This window comes from Rutilus rutilus, assembly GCF_951802725.1.
Source record: "Rutilus rutilus genome assembly, chromosome: 3".
Taxonomy (NCBI): Eukaryota; Metazoa; Chordata; class Actinopteri; order Cypriniformes; family Leuciscidae; genus Rutilus; species Rutilus rutilus.
This window is the reverse complement of record NC_140211.1, coordinates 21,473,061-21,483,590: the sequence shown is the minus strand read 5'-3', so window position 1 is coordinate 21,483,590 and position 10,530 is coordinate 21,473,061. Positions and strand designations below refer to the sequence as shown.

General features: G+C 38.4%; 2 protein-coding genes across 2 annotated transcripts; one reads left to right on the top strand and one right to left on the bottom strand.

Moving 5' to 3' along the window:
* Positions 1–1,347: 1,347 nt before the first annotated feature.
* LOC311287454 (sorbitol dehydrogenase-like) lies at positions 1,348–9,670 on the top strand. The gene is made up of 17 exons (XM_084404323.1): positions 1,348–1,677; positions 1,835–1,916; positions 2,147–2,286; positions 2,391–2,437; positions 2,520–2,608; positions 2,837–2,925; positions 3,007–3,130; positions 4,084–4,103; positions 5,719–5,780; positions 5,878–5,911; positions 6,017–6,181; positions 6,519–6,678; positions 6,764–6,882; positions 7,187–7,252; positions 7,342–7,520; positions 7,648–7,769; positions 8,808–9,670. The coding sequence occupies exons 1-17, from the start codon at positions 1,614–1,616 to the stop codon at positions 8,971–8,973; spliced, it is 1,728 nt and encodes a 575-aa protein (XP_084260449.1). The 5' UTR covers positions 1,348–1,613; the 3' UTR covers positions 8,974–9,670.
* LOC311288355 (uncharacterized protein) lies at positions 3,127–5,557 on the bottom strand. Its single transcript, XM_084405720.1, has 5 exons — positions 5,478–5,557; positions 4,628–4,876; positions 4,041–4,461; positions 3,413–3,552; positions 3,127–3,287 (listed from the first exon to the last, which is right to left on the bottom strand). The coding sequence occupies exons 2-5, from the start codon at positions 4,838–4,840 to the stop codon at positions 3,255–3,257; spliced, it is 807 nt and encodes a 268-aa protein (XP_084261846.1). The 5' UTR covers positions 4,841–4,876; positions 5,478–5,557; the 3' UTR covers positions 3,127–3,254.
* Positions 9,671–10,530: the final 860 nt, after the last annotated feature.

Here is a 10,530-nt window from a genome sequence, read left to right as displayed (position 1 = left end):
TGTATAGATTACTTATATGTGTTCCTCAAAACATGTTTAGATCACCACAAAATAAATAAGCCCTGTTTATGAATGAGAACAGCATGCATTTGTTTACAGTAATGATTAAAATAATCTTGTGATGATGTTTCATTTTTGAACAACTTTTGATTTCTGGTGCACTATCAGCATATTTTAACAAATACTGTACTCTCCACAAGGTCAGATACTGTCTTTCTCTCAAATTGAAATATAGAGGCCACTTTGGACATGTCTTACATTTGCAGTACGAAATAAACTGGCTGTCAATATGACATTAAGCAATCGTCAGAGCGAGCAGATTAAATGTATTTAACTGTAGTATAGCTTTCGTATCACAATTAAATTAAAGTGTAAAATCATGTGTGCCCACATAAACTGTCAGCAGACACGTGGGGAAATAACCGCAACAACAACCAAAAAACTCAGCTTACCTAAAACATAGTTGACATGTAATTAAGTACCAGCCTGCACAGCCGAACACGATCAATAACAAGTGCTTGATTCCTGACACTTGATCAACAGTTTTAACCGTTAAATTGAATCAGCTCCGGTTGATCAACTTTTTGGAGGGCAGCAGGATTATTGCTACTCCTTCTAGGCAGGCCTGAGTGAGCACGGCACGGAGTCCATCATCATGAATTACGCCGTTCTAGTACCATCTAGTGGACAAGAGCGTGTACTACACCATTTTAGCATTCTCTCATAGTAAATCATAGCCAGTGAAGAAACTAATAACTTAGGAGAGGTCTCCTGCAAGCTTCTATCAAGACGACAATATTTTATTCGATTTTTTTCTCATTTAAAAATACTTAAAGCCTAAAAACTGCGAGGAATATCTTCTTTTTTTTTTTTACAACAATAGTAGTAGTAGCCTAGTAGTGGTGGTGGTGATAATAATAATAATAATAATAATAATAATATGTAATTGTTGCAATATACTATCAATGGAAATAATATGAGTTCTTCAATATTTCGTCAAAAGTAATTCTTTAGTGATGGGAAACCGACTCAGAAACCCGCGCGAATCAGTTGCGTTTAACCAATAAAAAACACCGATTCAATTATTCTTTTACGTCATATTGTAACTACGTCATCGCTTGGTCCTGACGTTCCCCTAAAATAATTATTGACTAAGTTTTTAATCCTTCCTTCAATCAGCAGTCATATCCTCGGTTCACTTTAAATGCCCTGTCGTCACTTCTTTTCTCATTACGAATCGGACATGTCAGATTGAGTTGGTTTTCGGAACTGGAGCTGGTCTGGACCGGTTTTTGTGAACAGATTCAGTGAAAAGATCCGACTCAAAAACAAAACAAAAGACGATTCGTTCACGAATCGGATATTGCTCGTCAAGGCCTGAGGCGATCTGTGTTAGCTAACGATTGTCCGTTATAGGTTATGAACGTTTTATTTTTTTTCCCTGTTCATTTTTAAAAACTTTTCTACTTTACTATCCACTTGTTTGATTTTAATGATTTTAATTTGAACGTCATCACACACATTCGAGGTCTGAAGAAGGATCATCGCAACATCGAGGCCTTCGATTAGCTTCTGTGCGAACTGAAGAGACAAACATAAACATAAGCTTAAGCATGTTTAAAGACAAAACGGCATGGTTCTCCAGCAGTGTTGGAAAGGGGGTAACCAGCTTCTGGGGTGGGTGAGATGAGTATTTGGTTGTATGCTTCTAAAATAACTAAATTAAAGAAATGAACTAATCTACTAATGAATGTTTTGTAATAAGTCATCTGATTTTATATCAGGTTTTAACTTGAAATATGAGTACATTATATACTTGTCTATATTCTTTTAGTTTCTGAAGGGGGAGCTCTTTCTTCCTGGAAAACAGCAGATTACCTCTTCAGTAATGATGCCTCTTCTGAAGACACTAAAAGGTCTATTAGTTTACTGTGCAAATCTTGTCTCAGGGTAACTTGGTCATACTTCTAAAGAAGCTTTAAAAGTAACAGAATATGCATGGATTGTGTATTTTTAATTTAATGCAAAGAAAAGTGGTTATCACTCGCATCTGTGGCAGTCATTTAATCCAAATCTGCTGTACCCTAAACCCCTGAAATGAATGAAAAACAAGTTTTACCTGATTTCTTCCTTTATTCTTTTTTAGGGTATATCGCAGTGAGGACTACATAAAGAACAGGGCAACAGTTTTCCACAGCAATTTCCTGTCAGCATGTAAACCTCGCCAGAGTGTCAAATCTGTGCCTCTTGGCCACTACGTACTGCCTCCAGACTCCATCCAGAATGGTGAGCTGTTCATTGTTTTTAGTGACGAGATCCAATCTAAAGAATGAAATGAGTCGTTGCTACATTTAATATTTCATAATTACTGTTCCAATTTCTCTCTTTAGAAATGAGAGTGCTAATTGGAAGGTTCATTTGGGAAACGGATGAGCAGGTAGGAGAACATGCTGTGGTTAAACCTGTGCCCGGCTATTCTTCGTTGTCTTTGTTAGCTTCTCAGTTGTCATTTATTAAAGGTGATGTGTGAAGAACTAAACACAACCAAAATGTCTGAAGACAGTCTATCCGATGAGACTGAAGATCAACCAGTGAGAGAGAAGAGCAGGTGTGCATTAACTCAACATTTAATTATATCTGAATTTAATATAGAATTTGGGCAGAATGCATAGATTCACTGTCGTGAATGTCATTTTTAAATACATCCAGTAGTTTTTTCATATTGTTCCTCTTCAGTTACATAAGACACAACTGATGTCTAGATATTACTTTCGCTACCACAGCCCTTTATCTTTATAAAAACCTGGTGTAACCTCATGTTCATGTTATCTATTAGCCAGGAAGATTACCAGTCTGTTGCATCACCGAACAAAGTGTGTTCATGCTGTGAGATGCGGCAGTATCCTGTAAACAACATGATCTCAGGTAATTAATTAACAGATAAAACTGACACCCTACAAATGTTCTCACATTTAGAAACTGTTTATTGTTCTGTCTCTTTTTCAGGATATGCTCATATCGACCAAATGAAGAAGTATTCAGGGGAACTTTATGATTTTCTTCCCTCCCTCCATGGCCATCATGTTTCGAGATCTAATGATGTGACACCTCCTTATTGTCACCAAGAAATGTAATATAACGTGCCTCGTTTAAATCCACTTCTTTGTTCTATATATGTTTCACTGACATTTAATGCACCTGGATGTTCATTCTCAGTTTCTGCTCATCTCATATTAAACTGCTTCTTCAGTAAATCACACTTTTCCCAGCAATATGAAATCCAGTCCCTGTACGTGAACAGAGTTGATTTGACATAGGTTACAGAGAATAGCAATAGTAATATTAACAAATAAAAGTGTATATACTTGAAACAAAGTGTGTCTCTGTTTATTTTCTGTTGATGGTTGATTACCTTCCAGTGAGGTGGTCTATCCATTAAAGGATTTTCTCTGAGGTCAAGTTTTATAAGTCTGCTGAAACCAGTGATTAGGTAATCCTCCAGTGATCTGATGCTGTTAAATTTAACAGACAGGATCTGCAGATTTGCCATGTCTGGAAACAGATGTAATAAAAAATTGCACATGAGCAACAAAAAAAGGAAAATGTTACACCTAATAACCATTACCGATAATAATGAGAGTGAAAGAGTAACAATTAGTCCTCTAAGGCCTGGTTTCACAGACAGGGTTTAGATTAAGCCAGGATTAGTTCTTAGATCAATTAGGGCATTTAAGTAGCTCTTATAAACGTGCCCTAGAAAAAAAAACATTACTGTGTGCATCTTGAGACAAAAGAATTGCACTGACATATTTTAAAATGTGTCATTGCAAACTAGGCTTAAGCTTTGTCTGTGAAACCAGGGGTAAATGTTAACAATGTATGTCTAATATGAGCAAAGCAACAGATCAAATGTGCAGCGGCTTCTTGTATTAAATTGTCTCCAGTTGTCCTCTTGAAACTGTTTTTACTATGTAAGAATACATTAAAGAGCCACTTGTGGTGGGAAAAGTAGATGCCATAAATAGTGGGACGTTTCTAACCTGTTAGTTCAGTAGGGATGTGTGTAAAACAGTTCTTGTCCAGATTCATGAAGACCAGAGACTGTAAGTCATTCACCTCTGCTGGGAGGTCTTGAAGTTTATTATCAGCTAAGTTTAACCACTGCAAGCTGCTGAGGGCTCCAAATTTTGAAGGCAGGTGTGTAATTGTATTATTATGGAGCCCAAGTTTCTGTAACTTGCTGAGTTTACCAATAGATAATGGTATGGAGATGAGACCACATCCAGCAGCCCAGAGCTCTCTCAGTTCTCTCAAGTCCCCTACTTCTTCTGGGAGAACAGATAGTGGGTTGTGGTTTACACCCAGGTAAGTCAGGTGTTTCAGTGATCCAATGTTGCTAGGAAGAACGGTCAGCTGGTTTCTATCCAGTGTCAGTTCTTCAAGCTTTTCCAAGTGCAGAATCTAACAGGAGATGGACATGATAGACACTTTAGACATGATTTCTGCTTGCATTATTATTATTATTATTATTATTATTATTATTATTATTATATGATATGTGCGACGAATTCATTCACTTTGCGAGTAGCTACTTTGTAGAACACCGTACATAAGTGGCGTAACTTACCTCGTCTGGTGGTAAAATGAGCTGATTGTTGTTCAGAAACAGTTTTTTCAAGGTAACGAGTCTCGAAACGCCAGGTGGCAAAACAACTAGACCCCGGTGACTCATGTTCAGACTCTCCTGCTGTTTGTTGATACAATCCAGTACCATATCCTCTCCGTTCATTTTGTTTAATTTACCAAAAACACATACTGAATAGAGAAGGCGCATCACCATAGCAACAGACAACTTCCGGCATTTCTGGAACTGGGACTGAATGGAAATAAATGTGAGATTCAAAAATTAAGGCAAGAAAAAACGGGGCAGATCTGTCCATATTTGTATAGTTAATTTGAATTTATTTGCATTTTAAGAACAATGTTAAAATGCAGAAACTAGTTTTTCCTCTCCATGATTTTGTGCAGAATGCGCTCAGATTGCACAGCGCGCAGTTTTGATGCTATTGAATGACCTGCTGAGAAAACAGGAAGAAGTGGGATGGCCGTAAGGGGCATAGATATATTTAAGTAGAATCCTATTTGCCGCTCCAGACACGTCGGCGCGCCCGCCATCTTGGAACGGTCAGCGTATCTTCACTCACAATAAGCGTCAATGATGCTACAACAGTGCGCAGATTTTGGTTTTAAAAACCACCAAGATTTAAATTACCGAAAAAATGGGATAACCTTTTACAGGTAAAAATGTGTTAGTTTGTGTTCTTATATGTAGCAACTGTTACAGGGGTTTAAACTAGTTTAACTATGGTAACTTTTAGTGCTGTGTTAGCTGACGCCTTCCTCTTGTTGTATTGTGTTAGTTGAGCAAAATCATCTGCTTAAGTCTGTTACAGATATAGATATTCATACATGCGTACCGTAGTGTGGTGGTTGCAGACGGCGCACTGTCAACTTTCTATTTGACCGGCTTTGACCGTTTCAATATGGCGGACGACCCATTGAAACCGAATGTTTCTATGTATATATATCTATGTGTGTCAGTTCGCGTGTGAGTGAACGGGTGCATGATCCGTACAGTACAGGAGTCAAATAATAAGTATATCAACTGTGAGAACACGCGTTGTCGGGAGTTTATCAGTTGTTCTGTACTTATATGAGATAAAAACATGGATAAAGACAACCTCTCCGTAGTTCTGCACGCTAAAGGAGATCTCAGACTGGTATGAAATGTCATGCGTTTTAGTAAAGATCTTGCAACCCTTGAACTCTGATTGCATTTGCAATTAATAATAGCAGACATCTCTGTATCTTTAACAGGAACAGCGTCCGATCCCGGAGCCAGGACCAAATGGTAGGTTATAGATTTGTGATTATGCAATATTTCTAAATGCTTTTCAATGGTGATAAACATTTTAGTATTCATATTTATCCATTTTTCCGGGCTTCTTTATTGAAGACGTGTTACTTCAGATGCACTCAGTGGGCATTTGTGGATCAGATGTGCACTATTGGCAGAACGGGAGCATCGGGGACTATGTGTTGAAACAGCCCATGATTCTGGGACATGAAGCCTCTGGTCGTGTGGTGAAAGTGGGGTCTGCTGTGACTCACCTCAAAGCTGGTTAGTTCTGGGTTTGCCTTAGTTTGTGAGATAATGGCCTGGTTTCACATACAGTACAGGGCTTAGATTAAGCCAGGATTAGGTTTTAGTTCACTTAGGGCATTTAAGTAGCTTTTATAAACATGCATTAGAAAAAAAGAACATTACTGTTGCGCATCTTGAGAAAAAAACAAAGGCACTGACATGTTCTAAGTTACTGTATGTGTAAGTTGCTTTCAGTAAAACAGCTAAAACATGCATTTTAATCTGGGACTAAGTTTAAGCCTTGTCTGTGAAACCAGGGGTTGGCTATAACAGTTAAACTTGGATTAAGTGTGTCTTTCATTTTTGTAACCAGGAGACAGAGTTGCCGTTGAACCTGGAGTTCCTCGTGAAGTAGATGAGTTCTTTAAATCTGGACACTACAACCTCTCTCCCAGCATATTCTTCTGTGCCACTCCTCCAGATGATGGAAACCTGTGCAGATACTACAAACACAACGCTAGCTTCTGCTACAAGTCAGATCACTATTTCCGGACTAATTATAAGTCCATGGTCCTTTAATTCTATGCGTAATATAATCATATGGTTGTGTGCATGCAGACTTCCCGATAATGTGACTTATGAGGAGGGCGCTCTGATTGAGCCCCTGTCAGTGGGCATTCATGCCTGCAGGAGGGCAGGAGTTACTCTTGGAAGCTCAGTGTTTGTCTGTGGTGCAGGTTAGTCATCTCTAATGTTTGCACATATTTATACAACTGTTACATATTAACTAGTCAATCAGTGTAATGACCTCTGACTTCTGGGGCTCTGCCACTTTTCTAGTGTGTCAGCACTGTAAAATAATTGTTGCTTATTAATTAATTTATCTTTGTAACATGACTTTTGAAATATTTAACTGGTTATAGCAATCAAAGACTATGTTTGTATATGTGTGTGTGTGTGTGTGTGTGTGTGTGTGTGTGTGTGTGTGTGTGTGTGTGTGTGTGTGTGTGTGTGTGTGTGTGTGTGTTTTCACCAACATAGGACCAATTGGACTAGTTTCTTTGTTGGCGGCCAAAGCCATGGGTGCTTCACAAGTAATAATAAGTGGTAATGTATATATTCTTCACTATGCATAAAAAGTAATAATGTATGAATAAATTGTGCATATAAAATACATTTTTAATCTGTATTTGTAGACTTGTCCTCTGATCGGCTTGCCAAAGCTAAAGAGATCGGAGCAGACTTCCTGCTTCTTGTGAAAAAAGAGGATACACCTCAGGACATGGCCAAAAAAGTGGAGGGAATGCTGGGTTGCATGTCTCAAATCAGCATTGAATGCACTGGAGTGCAGAACAGCATTCAAACAGCCATCTATGTAAGTTTGATTACAAAAAAATAAAGTCATACAGCTTTCACATTATTGGAGAACTCAAATTTGTTTGAGTGTTTAATTATTGATCATACTTAGACCTTCTTGTGCTGATGATGGTGTTTTTGTCTAGGCTACTCGTTCTGGAGGAGTGGTGGTGTTGGTTGGGCTTGGTCCTGAGATGACCACCATACCTCTTCTCAATGCAGCACTCAGAGAAGTTGACATCAGAGGTGTATTCCGTTACTGTAATACGTAAGTAGGATCACTAAGGCTAGAGATGTACTTATGACTGTATCAGCGGTTTAAAGGGATAGTTCACTTTGAAATAAAATTTTGGTATGTTTTAGCTTACCTCAAGGGCATCCAAGATGTAGGTGTCTTTTTTTCCGCAGAAGTTTCAATTTTGATATTTTTAGGTCAAACCGTTCTTGTCTGTCAGTCATTTCATGCAGGTCTATGGTCACTGTCTCAAAGAGCATGCACAGAGTCCAAATTAAAACAATTCCCCATCGTCCAAATTAAACAATTCCCCATCGTAAGTACACATTGATGGCCTAAGACACGAAACGAGCGGTTTGTGTGAGAAAACGAACAGTATTTATATCGTTGTTATCTCTTGAACACAGCCGCGTCCAAATGATCTGCCGGCGCGGGCGGGTATAGATATATACATAGATGTCACCTTGGCTACTGCAGTTCATTGGAACGAAACCGTAGCCAAGCGACATCTAGTGTATACATCTATACCCGCCCGCGGGCGGGTATAGATGTATACACTAGATGTCGCCTTCGCTACTGCAGTTCATTGGAACGAAACCGTAGCCAAGGCGACATCTATGTATATATCTATACCCGCCCGCGCCGTCAGATCATTTGGACGCGGCTGTGTTCAAGAGGTAAAAACTATATAAATACTGGTCGTTTTCTCACACAAACCGCTCGTTTCGTGTCTTAGGCCATCAATGTGTACTTACGATGGGGAATTGTTTAATTTGGACGATGGGGAATTGTTTTAATTTGGACTCTGTGCATGCTCTTTGAGACAGTGACCATAGACCTGCATGAAATGACTGACAGACAAGAACGGTTTGACCTAAAAATATCAAAATTGAAACTTCTGCGGAAAAAAAGACACCTACATCTTGGATGCCCTTGAGGTAAGCTAAATCATACCAAAATTTATTTTCAAAGTGAACTATCCCTTTAAGTATAATGTAGATCAATATATAAAACATTTTTTTTGTTGTATTTTGCCCACTTTTACCCATGATACCTCATTGTTTTTTTCAGCTGGCCGGTAGCCATTTCTATGTTGGCATCTAAGAAGGTGAACGTCAAACCCCTGGTCACCCACCGTTTCCCACTGGAGCAGGCTGTGCAGGCCTTTGAGACCACCCGTCAGGGTCTTGGGGTTAAAGTCATGTTAAAATGTGACAAGAATGACCAGAACCCATGAGATCAACCACTAGACCCACATCTGATTATTGCCTTGCTACAGTCACTTCAAGACATTTAGTTTACTCCAGCTAGTTTTGAGAGTAACTTCACTATCTTGTCTCAGGTACAGCAGTCACAGGAATTCAGCGATTCTCCCCACAGTGGATGTAATTATGTATAATTTAAATTTCATTGTAATTTATGAATCTAGCATGTTACATTAGTAAAAGGAATATAAATAAACATTTTATAGAATCATGAAAAGTGTTCGTTTATTTTTATGTAACATTGTCTGAGTGCAGTTTTTAATGGCATTTCATAATAGCAGGTCATTTTTACAATTGAATTACCTTAATCTTTTTCACAAACAATGAATCTTATCTTTGCCTAAGATTTATTGTACTAACTTGATTGTCTGTGTAATTACTTTAAGTAAAGTATGTGAGTAATCATTTTCATAAAGTATTTTTGTTTGTATGTTTGGTCAATATGTAATTTGGGCTTAATAAGTAGGAGTTGTGCAAGTAGTCCACAACTGGCCATCTTAATCAGTGAATATATGGAGGAAAACTCATTTATACACCATTGAGGTACGTTTAATTTATTTTAATTACATTGCATGATCCATTCAAGAGCCAAATAATTCTGTAAACTTAAAGAACCTATCAATTGTTCTCTACGTGCATACTGTATGTGAATAAAATGGATAAAACCTCTCTTTGGTCGTGCACTCTAAAGGAGATCTCAGATTGCAATGACATTTCATGAATTTTAGTTGAAGATTTTGCAACCCTCGAACTCTGATTGCACTTGCAGTTTATACTGTATTTGCAGACTTTTCTGTATCTTTAACAGGAACAGCGTCCGATTCCTGAGATGGGGCCAAATGGTATTGGTTTGTGACTTAGCAATATTTCCAAATACACAATGGTGATTAGCACTTTAATATTGGATCTCTATTGAAGACGTGTTACTTCAGATGCACTCTGTGGGTATTTGTGGATCAGATGTGCACATGTGGCAGAACGGGGCCATTGGAGACTATCATTTTGTATTCAGCAGGGGACAGAGTTGCAGTTGAACCTGGAGTTCCTTGAGAAATAGATGAGTTCTTTAAATCTGGACACTACAACCTCTCTCCCAGCATATTCTTTTGTGTATGTCCTCAGGACGATGGGACCCTGTGCAGATACTACAAACACGACGCTAGCTTCTGCTACAAGTCAGATCACTATTACTGAACAAATTAGATAATGAAAGAGAGAGAGAGTCCATGGTCCTTCAATATGAGTAATCATATATACTGTGTGCAGGCTTCAGAGGGAGCCTTGATTGAGCCCCTGTCAGTGGGCGTTTATGCCTGCAGTCTGTTTGTCTATAGTGCAGGTCAGCCATCTCTATATTGCACATGTTTATGTAACTGTTACACATTAACCAATCTGTAATGACCTCTGACTTCTTGGCCACTTTTCTATAGTGTGTCAGCACTGTAAAACGATTGTTGCTTATTAATTGAATATCACTGTAAGCATGCTTCATTTTTAGAAATGTCATCTCTGTAACATGACTTTTGAGA

Excerpts from the sequence above, each read along its gene's own strand:
- LOC311287454 (XM_084404323.1), top strand. The coding sequence starts at position 1,614 with ATGTTTAAAGACAAAACGGCATGGTTCTCCAGCAGTGTTGGAAAGGGG. Across the intron at positions 1,917-2,146 it reads TCTTCTGAAGACACTAAAAG|GGTATATCGCAGTGAGGACT; the intron begins GTCTATTAGTTT and ends ATTCTTTTTTAG. Across the intron at positions 2,609-2,836 it reads CCAGTGAGAGAGAAGAGCAG|CCAGGAAGATTACCAGTCTG; the intron begins GTGTGCATTAAC and ends GTTATCTATTAG.
- LOC311288355 (XM_084405720.1), bottom strand. The coding sequence starts at position 4,840 with ATGGTGATGCGCCTTCTCTATTCAGTATGTGTTTTTGGTAAATTAAAC. Across the intron at positions 3,553-4,040 it reads CATCCCTACTGAACTAACAG|ACATGGCAAATCTGCAGATC; the intron begins GTTAGAAACGTC and ends ATCTGTTTCCAG. Across the intron at positions 3,288-3,412 it reads ATAGACCACCTCACTGGAAG|GGACTGGATTTCATATTGCT; the intron begins GTAATCAACCAT and ends GTTCACGTACAG.